Source organism: Gossypium hirsutum, chromosome D09 (genome assembly GCF_007990345.1).
Source record: "Gossypium hirsutum isolate 1008001.06 chromosome D09, Gossypium_hirsutum_v2.1, whole genome shotgun sequence".
In the NCBI taxonomy this organism is placed as follows: domain Eukaryota; kingdom Viridiplantae; phylum Streptophyta; class Magnoliopsida; order Malvales; family Malvaceae; genus Gossypium; species Gossypium hirsutum.
Genome location: NC_053445.1, coordinates 1,036,027 through 1,056,803, shown reverse-complemented (window position 1 = coordinate 1,056,803; position 20,777 = coordinate 1,036,027). Strand labels below are relative to the sequence as shown.

The 20,777-nt window shown below is 31.4% G+C and overlaps 2 protein-coding genes across 2 annotated transcripts; one reads left to right on the top strand and one right to left on the bottom strand.

The window, feature by feature from the left end:
• LOC107931311 (uncharacterized) lies at nucleotides 1-2,454 on the bottom strand. The gene is made up of 3 exons (XM_016863170.2): nucleotides 2,038-2,454; nucleotides 740-878; nucleotides 1-290 (listed from the first exon to the last, which is right to left on the bottom strand). The coding sequence occupies exons 1-3, from the start codon at nucleotides 2,389-2,391 to the stop codon at nucleotides 106-108; spliced, it is 678 nt and encodes a 225-aa protein (XP_016718659.1). The 5' UTR covers nucleotides 2,392-2,454; the 3' UTR covers nucleotides 1-105.
• Nucleotides 2,455-13,935: 11,481 nt separating this feature from the next.
• LOC107931331 (NAC transcription factor 29-like) lies at nucleotides 13,936-16,473 on the top strand. The gene is given in 3 exon segments (NM_001327328.1): nucleotides 13,936-14,215; nucleotides 15,343-15,620; nucleotides 16,085-16,473. Coding segments are annotated over 3 exon segments (783 nt in total). The 5' UTR covers nucleotides 13,936-13,995; the 3' UTR covers nucleotides 16,370-16,473.
• The last annotated feature ends 4,304 nt before the right edge of the window (nucleotides 16,474-20,777 follow it).

The following is a 20,777-nucleotide window of genomic DNA, read 5'->3' as shown; positions in this document are numbered from 1 at the left end:
TATATGAATATAATTATTTTGTCCCAAGGCAATGAGATATTACAAATCTATGATAAAGGTTGACAAGAGTTTGCCAATGTATTTATAATATTCTAACACAAATCTCTAAGAAAGTGTGATAAAATGTTGCAAGGAACTAACCAAACTAGGAGGCCAATGCTTGGTTTCAATCACGTATGAGAGATCTGTAAAATGAGGATCAAGTAGAGTTGCAATTGCGAATTGATTTTCAGCTAGCAATGGTGCATGTTTGTCTGCATATAAAACTGCAGCAAGAGCTGCATGTACTTCTGCACAAAATCATAAAACATGGAAGCTTAGTTGCTTAGAAAAGTTCAAAATAAATAATACAAGGGAGAATATTTGATGTAGTGTCGGTGCATTAGAGTAGTTATGTTAAAATGGTACAACACCTTAAATAGTTGTGTCATGTAATGTAACCATACGACTTATGTCAATAATTGTGTTTCGACAAGACATGACATTTAATGAATAACAATGTCATGGCAATAGTTAAGTGCGTATTAGCAATAATAGTATGTTGCATTATCAGCCATTTTACTACTTTTATTTTGAACGTTTTGAGACATTGTTGTATCTTGGAGGCAAAAATGTGTTACGCCTCAAAGTCTATTTTGATTATTTTTTACACTATAAGTTTGCTTCTTGTCCCACAATTTTTTAAAACAAAAGCTTCTTAATCTTCAATGTTCAATAAATTTGAACTCTAATATAGTACCTGGATATCCCTTTAAAGATATTGAAACATCTTCCATCTCTGCAAAAGCTTCTTCTTTGTCTCCAACCTCGTATAAGGCCAATGCCCTACCAACTCTTGCATAGTCTGAGAATGCAAAATCTTTATAATTTTCAACCACCTGAAAGCAAGTGATGAAAACTTATTCACTTACACTGCTGCATCACAACTTCACAAGCTGGTCTAAGTTCATAGGCATCAGAGGTGCATTAAAAATAATACGAATTATTGTATATATGTAATATGCTATGGTCATAATAATCCTCTTGCAACGAAATAAGGTCTGAAAAGGGCAGAGACACATTATACCTTCATATTTTACTATATATTAAACAGTAGAATTCAAAATTCACAAGCAAATTGCTATAAATCCTGTTATACCTCCACCCCTTGGAGACAACTTTTCGGGAAAGCACCTTGCTTCTACTCCTCATGAGTGCCCCACTTACTCTTCGGACGCATACTCCTTGACTTAACATCCACACGAGCATATGTGGACCTCACTTATTAACCGTCACTCCTGGTTTCAACTATCACGTCCTATCCGATGTGATTGAAAGCACATCCCATCGCCACCCTACCTAAACTAATGGTGACAGACCACTTAGCCATTTACCCTTGACTCACCTATGAGGGCTTGACCACCTCGAGATTCTAGCTAAGGGTATATAAACCCTTAGCCCCGGCTAAAAAGGGAATCCTCTCCCCCTCCTGCAAGCCAACTGCTATAAATAACAGCAATATTAACTTTAAAAGACTCTCTCCTCTTATGAACATTTATGTTCTGCATATTCCTTTCTCTTAACTTCATCCAAATTCCTGGCTCAGATATGGTTAGATGGAACATAACTTCTGAGAATATATTTTTAATACAATCCAATCATCTCAAACACACCCACACCCACACCCACACCCACACCCCTACACACTACACTACCACACAGGCGAATCTGCGGATCAACCTTGATCTCAGGTACAAATGAACTCTCTTTCATAGGGAAGTAAATTGAAGCATAGAAGATGTTTTATGGTAAATAAAGAATCATGATGTTAACTGCTAAGGATATATATATATATATCATTTTTAATTCAGTGAATTGAACTATTAGCAAGAAAAAGAAAACACCATTGGGAGTTTATAGACAACAGGTAGAATCGAAATATGGCACAAGATATTGCAATTATACCAAATGCAGCTAGAAATATGTAAAGCAAGCACAACAAAACGAACCCAAGCTAGTATTTTTTGGTTTTAAAGAGTGGGGGATTAATTAATATACCAAAGTAAAGAAGTGAAGAGCTTTGGGGAAATCACCCTGAGCCTGCAATTCCTTCCCTCTCTCCAACAACTCCACAGCTTCAGATACTCTGCGACTGATGAGGGAACTGGCGTCTTTCTCAGCTTGACTCACTGGGTCAAAACTGGAAGCTAAAACATCCATGATATTGGACTGAAGCAATTTAGCATTGTCTAGGGCAAGACTGTTACTGCTGGGAAGGATAGGAGAGGAAAGGAAGAACAAAAGGAAGCGCCTGCTGGTGGTTCCAAGGTTCAAAAATGGGGTTCTCAGGGTTTTAGCGTTAGGATTGGGTGAAGAAAGGAAATGGGGAATTGGTGCTTTGTATGCACCCATTGCTGCCTCTGCTCTCTTTCTCTTTTCTTGTCCAATTTTGGGCGGTTGGCGTTTTTGTAGGTTTTTATTATTAAATTAGAGCCACAAACAAATTTATGCTTAATTCATATCCCCTCACTTAACACCAGTGATTTAAATTGTGGTCGCGGTCGCGTTTTCGGTCGCGTCACGTTTATCGTGATCGCGGATATAACGGATACTATTGCGGTTACTGTGGGTATCGCGGTCATGAATTTTTTTTTAAATTTCGCACAACTTATTATAAAACATAGTAATTATAATTATAATTATAAAAAGTCATTTTTAATGATTTTTAGAGTTTTGAATATTTAGACTTTGATTGCTTTTTGCTGTTATTTAGACTTCTTTTTCCTTTTTTTTTGAATAACATCAGATTGGGTTTTTATTAATAGAACAAAATTACAAAAACTGCACACTTATAATCCTAAGAAAACGGGACAAAGCAGATGGCCAAAGGTAAAAAAAATGTAGATATTTTTAAACTAACTTCTAGAATCAACATTTATTGCACCGATTCTTTGTCCAATCAGAAATTGCTGAAATCTGCCCTCTCTTCTTCCCATCATTTCATTTTCAGTTTGACGATTTCCTTTTTCAAAACTTTTCCTTCTGAACCGTTCCATTTTCTTATTGTTTTGAAGCTTTCTTCCTTCCGTTCTTCCTCTCCCGATGCTTTCTAGTCTGGTTCACATAGCCAATCGTATCTTCTTTGTTCTTCAACGTACTCAGGCCCTCAGGGACCTCCATTTCCAAGTATACCTCCTTTTTTTGTTCTTTGTTCTTTTTCTCGTTATCTTCTTTGTTCTTTTTCATTTTTTTGATTGAACAGTGTTTCAGTGTTTCTGTTGATTTTTGTTTAGAGGAGATGATTTTTTTTAATTTGCTGTTAACGGAAAATAACGGGAATAGCGGCCCATTATTGCCGCAATTGGCCGTTACCCGTTAAATTGCGGCCGCGATCCACCGCTATCGGTGTGACTCCGCTTCACATCGCTATTTTCAGCAATTGCGATTTCGGACGGCGCCACTACCGCTATATAATGGCCGCTATTTCGGTAACGGACCGCTATTTAAATCCCTGCTTAACACCCTGCCAACGGTTTTAACGGATTTTTTTATTTCAATACATCTAAACTCGAGTTTTAAAGCTACTCCATACTCATGATAAATAATACATCTTCATTCTAGTAATGCCCCGAGAACTAAACACATGCAGGCTCAAGTTACACTCCTTGTACGTTGCTCCATTTCCTTTTCTCTATGTATGTCATAAAATCACCTCTCAATCCTTCACATTTTGATCTCTAAAAAATACTCGTTTCTCATTTTGGTATTTAATTTTTTTCTCAACTTAGTACTCAAAATAATTTTTCCATATATATTTTTGTCCAATTTTGTAACGATGTTTTAAAAAATAGATAGATCTATAAAAATATACCACGTGATGTTTTTAATTAAAAAATACATATATTTTTATCATATATTTATATATCAATTTAAAAAATTATAAAACATAAAAATAAATATATAAAAAATAAAGAAAAATATATAATAATAAAGTACAAAAGACAAAATTTATAAAAAAAATCCATTAATTTCATAAAATAATCAAATGTTTTTAACACAAAAAAGTCTAAAAATATTTTTGGTATTCTTCTTCGTGTTCATCATGCTCTTCATGTGAGAAAAGAGAAGAATTAGATTATTTTTAGTTTTATTCATAGTAATTTAAACAAAAACAAACCCAAATTTGTTTACAATTCCCTTTAACTAAAATTTTGTTTAATTACATTTATTTTACTTAATTTAAAATCCAAATCATCTTTCTTTTAAAGTTTCAAACCAAAATTAAACTAAATTTAAGAAATTTCTAAATTCTAGCGTCAACGGCCACTATCGACCGCTCCTTACCGATAATCGTTTGAGTCCAAATTTTATCATTCTCTTGTTTTTAATCCCCTATTTTCATTTTTAGTATTTATTTTATTTTTCTCTCTGTAAAAAAAAGCATTTATTTTTTTCAAAAGAACACTAGATTTTTGTATATATACAAATAAATCTCGAACTTCAACACTAAATCTAGGAGTTTTTCACCGTCAAATTGTCTTCAAGTTTCAATATATTCTTTTGCTCTTTATAAGTTTCTCTTTCATCGTTTAGATCGACCAAACAATACCCAAAAAAATCCATTCTTGCTTTAGCTGAAAATTGGGTTGATGATTTTTTATATCCGATAACACACGTAATTGACATATTTTATTATTTATTTTGATTAATTTTGGACATTAATTTTACCTAATTTGGCACTTAATCAATCAATTTCCATATAGATATAATTATTGTCTAATGTGTCGAGAAACAAATGAATATACAAGTTACATAAAAGATTTGACAAAAGAACTCGAGTTGAGACACAAGACAAAAAATTTTAAATTATTTTATTAATATTATTTTTATTAACACTTCTTTATTTTTAAACTTGTCATTGTCTTCACCATTCTTTTAGCTTTGTTTTATTATAATTATATATATAGGAGTAAGCGCTCGACCGAATCAAGTGAAAAAATTTTAAGTTAATCGAGTTGATGTCATCCTAAAATTTCAAATCGAGTGAAACTGTTCGAGTTAAATTAAAAAAATAAACATGTCAAATTAAAATCTTGTTATAGTATAACTAATTCCATGTTAGAGCACATAAATTTGAAACCATATATATTTAAAAACTTTTCAAAGCAAAATAAAAAATAAAAATATATTTTAGTATGACAAACTTAAATCATTAATTAACTTATTTAGGTCCCCAAAATTATTATTTTAAATTATTTTAAATTTTTAACTTTTTTATATATTCTTTAGAATTTTCTTACAAATTTTTATAAATTTTTAAAAAATATAAATTATAACGCCCCAAATTTTAAAAATTTGTTTGATAAATTTTATCAATAATTAAATATTTGTTTTAGTGGTTGAGTGTTTTGTTTATATGTTTAAGATCGGGGGTTCAAGTCTTCCTTCTTTAATTTTTACTGTTTATTTTGGTTCAAGCCCTATCCTTAAACTCTCGACTTAAGTTTATTTTTATGTTAATTTGTGTTAAGAATGAGCATAATGGTTCAAAGGTTAAACTTCTATATAATCTTTACTTTTGTGTTCAAGTTTTTGTGTAAGCGTGGGGTGAATATTTTATACTAGTCCGCAAATTGGTCTATTTTAAATTGATTAGATTAGTCTCGTTCCCTCTTTTCTTTTACGTTCCTCTTTTACTTATTTTTTTTCTTTTCTTTTATTCCTTTTCTTCATGTCGTTTCTTCTTTTCTATTACTTTTTCTTCTATTTTATCTTTGTCAACTTTCGCTGTTGTTACAGCAAGGAAGGTTTCCTAGTTCATTGTCTTTCGATTGAAGGTATAATTGCGTAAGTTGTGTTGATGAAATTCTGTGATTATATGTTCTTGTGTGTCAATTGCCAAAAATCAATTTCTGCTTGTTTTACCTGTTTAAGTGTGCAATTAGTTGTCTTTTTAGGCGAGGATCCTAAAGGTAACGTCCCTTCAACGCGTTAGTTTCGTATATCGTTGTTTTGTACGAGGTGAGTGTGTGAATTTTTGAGATTTGGGTTTCCTCGTCGAAGCTTTCGACATAACTCTGTTTTGTTCGACTTTTTGAGCATTCGTTTGGGAATTAACTGTTGAATCAGTCATTGGTTGTTCATTGTTAGGTTTCGGAATTGTTCTTGTTGCTTCTATGTCGACTCTACATCATGTGCGTAACAAAAACCTTGATTTTTGCGTTCAGTAAAAGCCGAAAAACATGGTTGTCGACGCCACACGGTCGTGTAGTAGGCCGTGTGAACCACACGGCCATGTGTTAGGGCGTGTGATAGGCCGTGTAACTCATTGTTTTGAGCCACACGGTCGTGTGCTAGGCCGTATGGACCACACTGGCCAACCATCCAAGCTATGTAGATCCACACTAGCGTGTAGGCCAAAAACTATGATTTTTCTTTGGGGCCGTAAACGTCGTTCTAATAAAACGTAGGCTTACCATAGGGTCCGTACGATCTGATTTGGGTTTTAAAACCATTAACCGATAATTTGCTTCTGTACAAGTTGTTAATTATATATATACATTCGATATGTAGACTGATGAGTAAGTGTATTCTATACTAGATGTGTTTAATTTGAATTTGTAACACTGTATGCTTATATTTGATATCTGTTAAATCTGCATCTGTATTGGGGATTGAGATTGAATAAAGGAAGAAACATGAGCAGTTTAATAGTCTACCAAGACTGGTGGCTAAGCCACGTATATGTATCTGACTCTGACGGCTTATCGCACTCTATTCTGCTAGCTAGTCTGTGACATTTTGAACGTGACATACAATCACTATGCGGTGTGTAGGGATGGATGGGTACTCGATGCCCTTTTTGGTGTGTAAGGTGGGACAGAGATGGTGTGTGGTGGATGGGGTAGGAAATTTGTATATGCATCTATTATAATCTGTATCTATAATTAATATATTTTGTTCTGCTTCTATATCCAATGCTAATAATTTTTTGAATACTTAGAAACTGAATATTTGTTCGGTAATTTATGCTTAATAAAAATTATAAGGTGTGCACTGTGTCTGTAAACTCATTTTGTCTGTTGATTGATTCCAAGTAACCTACCGATTTAGGCAGTTCAACGTAGCAGGAGCTCGGTCATTCTTGGTTGGATTATTTTAATATTTTATTTGAAGTTATGCTATTGCATATGTTTTACTTAGATTGCCTATCGCTTTTAAAGACGGTTTGACTAGGTTGTTTATGTTGTTCTAATGGTTTGAAAACTTTTAAGTTTTTATTATTTAAAGTTGGTTGCCTTCAGAATCAATTAGTGTAACACTCTAAATTCGATCATAACTTTCAGGCCGGGTTTGATGTGTTACATAAATGTAACACCCCTAACCCATATATGTCGCCAGAATAGGGTTTCGAGACATTACTGAGTAATCATAATCTGTTCATTCATTTCAAACATTTCAAAAATAATAAAATGATTCATCATTAACATGCATAGAGTCCCTTATTAAGCCTTTGAGGGTTTGAAAACACTTCCGAAATGATTTGAGACTAAATCGGGAACATTTGAAAATTTTTGGAAAAAGTTGGAAAATTTTTAAACTGCAGGGTTCACAATTTGATCCACATATCATTTAAACAATAACATTATTCATTCCATATCCAATTCATGAGTACATAACTCGTGTATCTCATTTTTATGTTTCGAATAACTATCCCATTTTCAATTCACATGCAATATCATTCAATATCAATCATAGTACCGTTTTATTTAATTACCCCTATTAACACGACTCGAACTTGGATAGATACACGGATCCAACCAACACACCGGTTTGATACCCAGTGCCTCATCAGATAAATCCGAAGTAGTAACTGCATCCAATGCTATATAAATTTGACACCTAGTGTCTCACCGATTAAACTGAAGCAAATTGGCACCCAGTGCCTCATCGACTCGAAGTTGAAGAAATCCTTAAACTTTTCCTATCCTATGGCATGCCATTTATATCCGACTCAGCCTGATACAGATAATAGTAATTTAATTCACTTTTCAAATACAACCAATATCCAATTATCATATTTGCACATTATCACATTTACACATATATATTCATTTCAATTCAAATAATCAATACATTCATAATATATAAATCAATTCAATCCATTTCAATCAAATTTAATTCAATTCAATATCAAATTGCCAAATACTCACCTCAACCACTTACCATATGCATTAAATCAAAATACAATTAGTAACTAGGTTCGGATTATAGAAATACAAGCCGTGAATTCCGAGCTATTCCACATCGATTTTATGTTTCCCCATTTTAGTTGAGGATTTCGATACGATGTTAGCTATGAAATTAAAACAATTAAAATTCATCAATACAATAAAATTTCAATTTCATATTGAATATTGAATATTTCAATTTTTACTCAATATTTGCCTAAATTTCAATTTAGTCCCTGGAGCGAGACTAATTTTTATTTTTCACATATAATTCTATATTTTCATACAAATTCCACTTTAAACTAAACTTAACTCCTTATTTTCACTTAAATCCCTAAATTTCAAAATTTTCACAATTTAATCCCTAATACTCAAAATTTTCAATTTGTTCTACAATTTAATCCTTTTCCATTTCTAACTTAAAAATATATCAATTTAATCCCTAATACTAAAATTATTCAACATTAACAACATTTAAAAACTCAATCAATGCTAAAATTTCAACATGGGTCTGGTAATACTTAACACCGGGATTCCAAAAACATTAAATTTACAAAAAAATGACTAAATTGACTAACCAATTAAACTTTGAAATTTTGGAGCCCTAGCCTTGCGTGACTTCTTCTTTTCTTCTTTCTCTTTTTCTTTTTTTTTTCTTTCAAATTTTGTTTGGCTTTCTATTTCTTTTTCTGTTACTTATTTGTTTTATTTTTATTATATAATATATATTTACTTAATACTTAAGATAACATATTATAATATATTTTAACTTTAATATTATAATATCTATAAAATAAATTTTCACATAATTTACCTAATGCCATCCCAGAAACAATGGTAAAATTGTCTCTTTAGTCCCTTTAATTATTCTTTAATCTATGATTCAACTTTCACCCTATATGCAATTTAGTCCTTATACCTAATTACTTCTAATTCAATTAAGTTCACTTAACCGAAACCTAATTAACTACACAACTAATAAATATTTACGAGTCTGATTTACGGGAACGGAGTCCCGAGAATGCACTTTTTGACACCCTTGACTATCAGGTCGTTGCAATAAATTTTAGAATTTTCTAAAATTATTTAGATTTTTTTTGCATTTTTTGTTGGCTGAGAGATTAATTTACTCAATTTTGAAATTGACAGGGACAAAGGGGTATTTACAGCAATCTGTTATTCGAATTATTCAGTTATTCGAATTGTAAATTTCAACTAGACTCAAACTCAAAACTTAAATAACTCGATTAGATTAACTCAAAATTTAAAAATAAATCGAATCGAATCAATTTTACTCACCCTAGAGAGTTTAGAATATAAGTTGAGCAAGTGACAACCACATTTATTTTGTTTTTAGGGTTTATTTTATTTAATACACGTATTAAGGATGGGTTTGGATAAGCGGTGTGTTTACCTGCGATTAGTGTAAATAGTGATGACGATGAGATTATATAGTATAGCGATATTGTAGCGTGAGACAAAAAGTAAGTTAAACACACCGCACTGTACTACACCTCCCATCCAAACCCACACTAAGATAGAGATACTGAAGAGTGAGGCACATTGGCTCACAACCAAAACCATTGTTGTTTTTTTTTTCTTTGAATAAAATTTCTCCTTTTCATATTTTCTTTTATTATTATTATTTAATTTTATATATTAGTTTGATATAGATTTTGGTCGATAGTCAATTCGGAAGTTAGTTGTGAGATCCAAACTCGCACTTAAAAATTTCATTTCAGTATTTTTTTGTTTCTCCGGTTTAAGAGATAGACACCGTTTTCTCACAAAGTTGTACTGACATTAAGTCAAAAAGAGCTCATTGATTTGATGTTGATAGGCATACAGTTGGAAGCACGAATCAACAGTCGGTCGTATTTGGTCTATTGAATAACACATTGGCATGTCTAATTAAATAGTTGGTTGAATATGTCAAGGGAAATAGCAATTGGATCTAATCGACCCACGCGGTTGAGGCCATTGGTTCAAGCTGGGTCCTTCTAGTACGCTAGGCTATAGGAGAGCTAAATCGTGAATGTGTGTTTCATGGTTGTTCATTTGGTAAATGTTAGTTGTTGGGTGTTCCAGCAATTAATTTACACACGAAAAGGTTGGCGGTCTGAGGTGTCCTCGATCACTATAACTGGCTTATCGATTGAAGGAGAAAATTTGTTATCAATGATTAATTTGAAACTGGAGCAAGAGTTAAGCCTGGACCTAGAATTTCATCATATCAGTTTATTTAATTAAATTTTGTTTCTACTTATTTTTGTTGTTATTTTGATTTCAATTGTCTTTATTATTTTTTACTTTTATCAAATTTCATTTCTCTTTTTTATTTTTGCACAAATCGTCATGCATCATAGGCACAGTAGCTGCTTAGACGCGAAACCTAGTTGAACCAAACTACAATTTTACATATATCAGTCTCTGTGGGATTTACCCTACTCTCTATACCGTTATTTATTTACTATTTAGGCATAAGAATATTATTTTTGGTGGACTCGACACCCATCAAATTTTGATACCGTTGCTAGGGATCATGTCTACAAAGACGAGAAATAATTCAAAGAAATATTGAACTGTGTAGTAAACCTATTAAGATAATGAAAATTTTGCTTTAAAGGTTTTTATAGTGTAAGCAAATGTATCCTTTGTTAAAAGAAATTTTATAAATGCATAAAATGCGTCAATGTGACATTTATCAATTACACCGATTGTTGAATCGAGTAAAAATATTACAATAAAATTTATAATAACTCATGGTGACATAAGTTATTTCTCAAAGGATAATTTAAAAGTTGAAATTTGTTAAAAAAATTGTCGAGAAACATATTTTTATAGTATATTTGTCTTAAAAATAAGAGTAAACTATCAAATAGTCACATTTGTTTACTTCACGTTATATTTTAGTCACTTATGTTTGAAATATTACGTTTTAGTCACTTAAGTTAACGTGTTGTAACGTTTTAGTCATTGAGTCGTTAATTGCCATTAATAGTGTAACGATAAGTTGACATGACACGTTGAATCATCATTTCAAAGAAAGGTTAAATTATACAATTGGTCCCCATATTTTTTCGTTTTTAGCAATTTAATTTTTTTTCTTTTATGTTATTTTAACTTTCATTTTTTCCCTTTATTTTCCATTCTCTTTTGTTTCTCCCTCTGTTCTCCATCTCTTTTAACCTAATTTTTCTATGTTTTCCATTTGTTAAAACTAAAAGGGAAGAAGAAAAGAAAAATAAAGAAAAAAATAAAAAAATAAAAGTACAGGGACTAGTTTTAACAAATGGAAAACGTAGAAAAACTACGTTAAAAGAGATAGAGAAGGGAGGAAAACAGAGGGAGAAGTAGAAAAGAATGAAAAAAAAAGTTAAAAGAACATAAAACAAAAAATTAAATTGCTCAAAACAAAAAAATGGTGATCAATTGTATAATTTAACCTAAAATTTTTGTTTGAAATGATGGTTTAACGTGCCACGTCAGCTTATTGTTACATCGTTAACGACAATTAACGGCTCAGTGACTAAAATGTTATAACACGTTAACATAAGTGACTAAAACGTAACATTTTAAACATAAATGACTAAAATATAATCTGAGGTAAACCAAAGTGACCATTTTGATAGGTTACCTAAAAATAATTTAGATCACCTTTCAAAATTGATTCTCTCTCAACGAGGTGATGTGATTGCGATCATTATCGACAATCTAGGATCATTACCGCATAGAATTATTTACTTTATTTAACAAATTAGGGGGTAATTGTAAAACTATAGTTTGAATTCTAATATTTGGAGTGACAAGAAAGACCTTAACTATTATTATTCACTTATAAAGGCGTTACTATCGCATATAATTTCCATATTATTATTAAATACGGTAAAAGTATTATAGAGGTCATTATGTTAAGAATTGAATTTCATTTTATCTTATATATTAAAAAATGGGTAAATTGATCATTGTACGTTAGATAAAAGAGTAAATTGATCCTTCTGTTAAAAATTTATTTCATTTTTACTATTAAAAACTAGTCCATGTACGTCATCATGAGGTACACATGACACACCACATGTAATTATCTGGTTATTTCGTCTTAGCCATGCCCGTTTTTAACAGTAGAAATGGATGAAATTTTTAACAGAAAGGACCAATTTTCTATTTGATCTGATGTACAAAGAAAATACAATTTAACTCTTAGTACAAGAAACTTTTTAATACTTTTACCTACCAAATACAATTATTGATAATATTAAAAAACATTGCCCCATGCTAGATCCCATATAAAATATCAATCCTATTTGTAGAATCTAAAAGATCATTTTTGTCGAAAACAACTTAAACTTTTTAAGTAATTGGTACATTTCCTAACAAAAGGCCGAGGTCTAAGGTTTAATTTTTGTCTTTGATTTAATGAGGGTATTGTTTTGTATTATAAATTTTTGTTTCAGAAACAAATAGTAAAAAATTAGGTAAAAATATCATAGAAACTCTTATATTAAGAATTGAATAATAGTTTGCCCCTCTACTCAAAAAATAGGCAAATGAGTCCCTCTATGTTAGATCAAACAACAAATTAGTCCTTTTATTAAAAAAATCATCTATTTCTACTATTAAAATCTAAGCCCTGTACATCAGAATGAGGAACATGTGATACACCATAAGTAACTATCTGGTTATTTTGTCAACCCCGTCAGTTTTTAACAATAGAAATAGATAAATATTTTAACAGAAATGACTAGTTTACTATCTGATCTAACATAAATAACTAGTTTATCCATCTTTTAAGTAAAGAGGCCAAAATGCAATAATTTGACTCCTAGTATAGGGTTTCCATGATACTTTTACCCAAAAAAATTATAATTGGAAGTGAATAAGTAAATAATCTTGTAAAAGTATCATAAAGGACCTTGTACTAGGAGCCGGAATGCATTTTGCCCTGTCTACTAAAAAAATGGGCAAATAGTCCCTATATATTAGATCAAATATCAAATTGGTCATTTTTGTTAAAAATTTCCATTCATTTTTGCTATTAAAAACTAATCATTGTACATCAGCATGAGGTACACGTAGCATACTACATGTCACTATCAGTTTTAAAGGATAAATCCCAAGACTATACATGAACTATGGTTTAATGTGCAATTGTATACACAAACTTTGATTTTGTGCAATTTTGTACATGAAATTTTGACTTGATCCAATTCTTGTAAATTATTAACACAATTTTTTATATAACATCATTTTATGTTTATATATTGCATGCATAAATAATTATATTTATCTAATATAAAAATAAATTGATGTATTTTTATTTAAATGTGTATGATTAAATCAAAATTAAAGCTTCCAGTATATAATTGAACCACAATTAGAATTTCATGTGTATAATTGCACTAAATTAAAGTTCATGTATACAATTACACATTAAATCAAAGTTTATGTATAATTTTGATATTTATCCCTATTTTTAATAGATAAATAAATAAGACAAATTGCTCTTTTACCTATTATACAATGACTAATTTATCATTTTTAGGTAGAAAGTGCAAAGTACAGGGACCTTCGTAGTACTTTTAAGATAATAATCCTATACAAAATAATATGGCCCGAATCTTAATTAAATATTTCACTTTTTCCGTTGAAATAATTAGATAAACTTTGACTAAAAAAGATAAAAAAGCAGTTGCAATTTTAGAGTGAGTTGGACTCTTTCGCATATATATTATCATCTTCCTTTCAATAGCACTGAAATTTTTTTAAGAAATCGAGTTCTGTAAAAATGTCGAACAATTTCGAATTGGGTACAACGGAAAATATTAACAACAATGAGGAAGATGATGAAGAGCTGTTGAACTCATTTCCGGCGGGTTATCGGTTCAAGCCACGCGACGACGAACTCGTCCTTTTTTACTTGAAGCCCAAGCTGCTGAATTTACGATTACCTCCCAATAGAATCAGGGATGTTGAATTGTACCATTACAATCCACAGCAGCGTATAGGTATGATTTAATAATCCCTTTTTCTACTTTCATTTAAGTATATTGAAGATGCTTAATGTAGTATGTTAATCAGTTCTATTGAATTTTGCTTCTTCTTTTTTCTGCGTTATAAACCCTAATGAATATAAACACCATGTTAATTACTTCGAACTTTTAGGCTTCGATTAGTTTTATTTTGATTAATTTTCTTTCTTTTTTACAATTCCAGTTTTTTAATTGATATATCAATAATTTCGATTTATTTTTGTTCATGAGATTCAAATTTGTTAAATGCTATTTTTTTCTTTAAATATGGAAAAAGATTATTTTTGTGTGGAAACACAGTAAATTATTGTTAATTTTACACACTCCATGATAGAATTACAAGAACTCATGAAACAGGATTTAAAATTTGGATACCAAATTATTAGGGCAAAAGCATCATTGTTAATTTACAAGCTTCAAGATTTTTAATTTCTTAGTTTAAGAGAGAGATTTAGTTAGCTAAATTAAACTTTTTACCTAAATTTCTCTTGATTTTAACTTGAAAATAACTCCATGAAGTGAGAGATGCTTCTTGATTTTTTTGGCTAAAAGAAAATTATATCATAACCCAGAAAATAACTAAAGTAAGCGATTTAGAATTCCCATCTAAAATATGTTTCAGTGTTACTTGTATCATAAGATTTTGATTTTGTATACTTTAATTTGTACTAACATGTACCAATAATTATAATTATTTTTGTCACATACTCATGATAAATAATGTAATTAACTTATGCTCTACTAATATTTTTGTATTAGATAGAAATTTGTAATTACTTTGAACTTTTATATTCATATTTCATACTACGTGGTTGAAATTTATGTGGTAATAGTGAGATTTGTAGCTGAATGTGTATTTAATGCAGATAAAAAAAATATAGTGTTTCTTCAATTGTTTTCCTATTTTAGTTATATATATATATAGCTAAGAAAGGGTACATGGTTCCAAAATGGTAGATTTGTTATTTAGCCCTTTAATTTTTCATGAAATTATATGTTGTATAATAGTAAAATTATAATAATTTATGATTCATTTCTGACTTCAAAAACAATTTTCTGGCTTCGTCCCTGTTTAATGTAAGTTGTAATATTGATTGATATAGAAAAGTATGGATCATATGGAGAAGAAGAATGGTATTTTTTTACACCAAGAGAGAAAAAATACCGAAACGGATTTAGACCGAACCGAACAGCAGGTGATGGATACTGGAAAGCCACCGGAGCTGATAAGATCCTTAGATCTGAAAGCCATGAAATTGGATATAGAAAGGCTTTGGTTTTCTACAAAGGAAAACCCCCTAAAGGTGAAAAAACAGATTGGATGATGCATGAATTTAGACTCAAAGATCCTCCCGCTAAGCTTTCTCAAGATGAAATGCGGGTATTCCTTTTAACTCAAAACTTTCAATTATGATTTGATATTGTACCCTTAGAAGTATTATGTTTGGGATGTCTATGCTCGAATATGCATTGGGTTTTGTCTCCCGTACTCTAAAAAGAAGTTTACAGAATTTAGGGAACACCTAAGCATCAACATTTGGCTTTATTGGGGTTTGAACCCAACAATGCCATATAAGAGCATAGGTTGGAACCCTACCAAGGCTAAAAATGCTAAAAACATTTCTTATTGGATCAGGCATTCCCACCAAACTCCGTGAATACTCTGAGCTCTCCTCGGAGTAAGGAGACAACTCTGAGACAACTTCGAGTGTAGACACTCCAAACACAATACCTCCACCGTTGAAAGTTCAAGACGGACTCAGATAATGCCGTCCACTCAACAGATATTATTATGGTTTTTTTATACCTCAAACCAATCGCTTTGAAATTGTTTTTGTTTTGCAGTTAGATGATTGGATATTATGCAAAATTTATCAAAAGAGTGATAAATCAACGAAAAATTCAGCTTTAATATCAGATAATCCACAAGGAGTCGTGAGTTTTGAGTATGGAAGTGATGAATTTGGAGAAATGGATGATAATCTTTATTGTGATTATCTGATGTTTGACCATAATCCTTCCTTGTTGCTGGACGATAATTTTTGTGATTATTATGATCCGAGCTTAATTCCAATGGCGATGGTGGAACAAGGTAGAATGGACAGTCCTGATAAAAAAACCACATCATGACGACAAACATTTCAATTGAATATTTATTTTTGTTTCATTATCAATGTTTGCTTATAAACATTTAGGTTTGAATCGTTTAGATGGATAACGTATGCATATAATGTGTTTCCCCATAAATTATAGAAGTGGACAATTGTCCTCCTTTACACACTCCAACTGATGCACTCCATCTATGAATAGGATTTTTAGCTTAAATATCCACAATTTTTAGGTTGAATAACTCAACTCCATGAATACGGAGGCAACTCCCCAACCGTACGACTTGGACCAAAAAGGTCTGAAAAAGAGAATATTCTTTGATCATTTAAGTGTGTTTGGTTTGTATATTTCTCCTTGGTTATTTGTTGTTTAGCTTGATACAGGAGCAAAATTGACCCCACTGTTTATTAATCCTTTACTTGACATTCTTCATTTTGACTTGAAAATGTCCCTTTCCAAAATATACGCCATAACTTGGAAAATCTCTATAGCAAACAAACCACGGTTTTTTTTTCTTTCACCTCTTTCTCCTAACACCCTATTCCAGCCCAACCCAAAAAATAGTCTAATTTTTTTATCGAACCTAACTTACATTAGAACTGCTAAACTCAAGTCTTGTTCTTAGTGTTACATTATTTTCAAGCCATATGACCAAACCCATGAATAGTTCTATCTTGTTCTATTTCTAATCAATTTCTAATACTTATTTCTAATTAGAATTTCATACATTTATTTAATAATATTTTATGTTAATTAAATTATATTATTAAAAATATTTCATAAAGATAACTTTGGTGTGTATATATCTTTCCAAATATATTTTCATACATTTATTTAAAAATATTGTATGTTAATTGAATTATACTAAAAGTATTCAATAATATATTTATAAAAATAACTTTTGCATGTATGCATTTTATACACAAAATTTTGCAAATATATATATGCCCACCCATATACCTACTAATTTGCTCTCATAATGGGAAATTATGCACCAATAGTTATAATTATTTCCATCTATTATTTATGTTTACCACATACCCATGATAAATAGTGTAAATAACTTTTACCTTACCATATCTTCAGTATTACATCGAAATTTGTAATTACTTCAAACTTTTATATTCATGTTTCATAGGAAGAAGAAGATCCCTTTTGAGTGGATATGTCGTTAAAGGCTTTGTTGAAACAATCAATGGTAGCGACTAGTTGTTCGTTCAAAAATAAGGGAGATGTAACATCGCCGGAAAAAAAGAGACAACTTTAAGGCACATTAGGGTTTGATTGGTCAAGCAAAAATTCAGGGCTTTTTTCGAGATATGGGTATTCATGACCGGGTAGGTGCAATTTTGGGGATAAATTTGGATGGGACGGTTGCAGGAGATAGGTCGTCTGGAGAGTCTAGGGTTGTTACTGCAATGACAACTGTGGAATATTTTCCCATGGAGATTGGGGAAGGGAAAAACGATTGCGTACTTCACTATTTTCTTTGGTTTCTATGCTACCAGATTTAACAATAACCTCGACTAAGTATGATATTGTTCAAGCTTTTGATTCACCGACTGACCCTCTCTGGCAGGGCATCTAGTCACCATGAAAATCCTTAGTTGGAATGTCCGGGGTTCGGAAAATCCTCGGGCAATTCGAGCCTTCGGCGTATGCTGAGGAAGACAAACCCCACTTTAGTTTTTCTGATGGAAACAAAACTACAAAATTCACATATGGAGAAAGTTCGACAGAGTTAGGGATATGTCCACAGTTTGAAAGTTAGTAGTGTGGGTACTAGAGGAGGATTGTCACTTTGTTGGAGAGAAGGATGTCTTATTACTCTACGTTCCTTTTCAGGAAATCATATTGATGCTTTGATTGAATATGATGCTGATGGTCACTCCTGGAGATTCATGGGTTTCTATGGTCATTCAAAAGTATTTAACTGATAGTTGTCTTGGGAGTTGCTGCAAGGTCTCTCGGATGGGGATCATACTCCTTGGTTTGTGATGGGCGATTTTAATGAGATTCTCTTTTCCCATGAGAAATAGGAAGGTTGATTGAGGGATGAACGTTGTATGGAGGCTTTTCGTGCTGTTCTTCAAGATTGTGTGTCGAAACTATTTTTTTGAAAAATAAAAATTTTAGGTTGTCGACTTTAAAAAATGAAATTTGGGAGTCGCCACCAATCTTTTATTAAGATGTAATTGGGTCACCTAAAAACGACTTTGGTCTACGAATTTTAGAAAAAACAGGTCCGGGAGTCGGTTACGTATGAGGAAGGATTAGCACCCTCATTACGCCCAAAAATTGGTACCTAGTTAATTGATTAATGTCTTAAGGTCGAGAATTTGGAAAAACGTAATCCTTAGCAAAACTTAAAAGGCTACGTATTAAGACCCTTATTATTTCAGAGAAAGAAGTAACCACACCCAATGCGTTAGGGCACAGCATTCTAATTTTCCCCAAAAATGAATTGGGCCAAAATACTTGTGCAATAAAACTTTAAAAGAACATCCACTTATCCAAGATTTAAGAAATCACACCCAATACGTTAGGGCACGATTCCTCTAAAATCCCAAACTCGGAATATTTCCTTTACTTTAAAAGAACATCCACTTATCCAAGATTTAAGAAATCACACCCAATACGTTAGGGCACAATTCCTTTAAAATCTCAAACTCGGAATATTTCCTTTATTATTTTTAAAAGAAATCTTCATTTCAATGCGTCACATCCAATACGTTAGGACACAACGTGTTAAATTCCCAATAATGAGTTTTTAGTTGGTTTAAAGAGCAATCCTCGATTGTTAGATTTTCAAAAAAATCGGAACCCAATACGTTAGGGCTCAATTTCCTTGAGCAATCCTAAATACGAGTATTATCTCAATTTTGAAAATTATATTTTTAAATTTGAATTTTTTTAAAAAAAATAAAAAATAAAATGATGTAACATTATTTTATATGCGCAAATGTCATAATAACAATGATAACAAGTACAATAATAGCATAGAAATAATACAAACAAATGAATATAAATAATGACATGCAAAAGATATTAAATAAATGAGCAGAAAATATGCAAACATAAATTAATAATCGAATAATTAAAATAAATAACAAAAAATACATACAAGTACACATAAAAATACATAGGTTTGAAATAAATAATATCAAAGATAATTAAATAAATAAAACAAGTATATATATATAAGTACGCGAAAAATACTAATTTGAAAAAAAGCATAACTACATGTTTTTTTTAAAAAAAAACATATATACAATATAATAATAATTACATATAAGAGTTATAAGATAAGATAAAAACAATTGCATTATCAAAAAAATATTGATTTTTGAAGAAAATATGAAAAAAGGACTAAATTGGATTACAAATAAAAAATATGGGGTAATTTCGCAAATAAATAAAGTCTGGAGGACTAAATTGCATACGCGAATTACATAGAGGGGCTGGAAGGGAAATTTTCCCTTCTCCTCTAAAACGGTGTCGTTCAAGAAGGGTTAAATTGAAATTAAAATAAATTAAAGAGCGAATTTAAAAAATAAAAAAACCTAATTATAAAGATATTTAAAGGCGGGGGGGCTAAAAGCGCAATTTGCCCCTCCGCTAAAAAACACGCGGATCCTGGGTCCGGGTCGGGTCGACACGCGGATCCTTCCCTCAAAACGGCGTCGTTTTCAATTGGCTATTTAAGCCGAAATTAAAACAAAAATTACATTTCAAAATATTTAAAAAAAACAAATCTTTCAAAAAAAACTCTCTCAGCTCCTCAGTCTTCCGACCATCGGTCGGTCATCGGACGGTCACAGGTCACCGGCGACGGCACCGCCGTCTGCGGTGGCCGGAAAAGGAGAAAATCTCTTATTTAAACCTTCCAGCTCTTCCAAGCTCAGATCTGGGTTCAAACCCTTCGAAAAAGCGACAAAAACACCCTAAAAGCCCTCGGAACCTTTCGACTTCCAATCGTCTATCCTTGGAGACGAACCTCGGCCATTCCAACGGTGATTCAGAAGCAAACCAAAGTAAGTTCTTTACTCTTCGTTTTATTGTGTTTTAGTAAAGTAAAAATAATAAATAAAAAATAAAAGAAAACAAAGAAATAATTGATGCAAAAATAAAATATCAACCTTTTTGAGTTTTGGTTGATTCTGTGTTTGTAAAATATCGTGCCTTTTTTATTTTCAATTTTTTTGGCCTATTACAATATATGAATGGCTCTTTTATAGCCGAAGTATTAACAACATAAAGAAACAAATCTTTGATTTGATTTGCAAATCTTCAATTTCTTTCCATATCTGTTTGTTTCTTCCTTTTTTTGTTTTGATGTGCAGACAAAGATTCGGGAAGGCGGCTCGTGCGAAGGGTGCGAGACTTGCGGCTACGGCGCGAAGGCTTCTTCAGAAACCTTAGGGTTTCC

Bases quoted from the DNA above. Each gene is read 5' to 3' on its own strand.
- LOC107931311 (XM_016863170.2), bottom strand. From the start codon at position 2,391: ATGGGTGCATACAAAGCACCAATTCCCCATTTCCTTTCTTCACCCAAT. The intron at 879-2,037 runs GTATATTAATTA...ACTTGCTTTCAG, and splicing joins CTCTTCACTTCTTTACTTTG to GTGGTTGAAAATTATAAAGA. The intron at 291-739 runs GTACTATATTAG...GATTTTGTGCAG, and splicing joins ATCTTTAAAGGGATATCCAG to AAGTACATGCAGCTCTTGCT.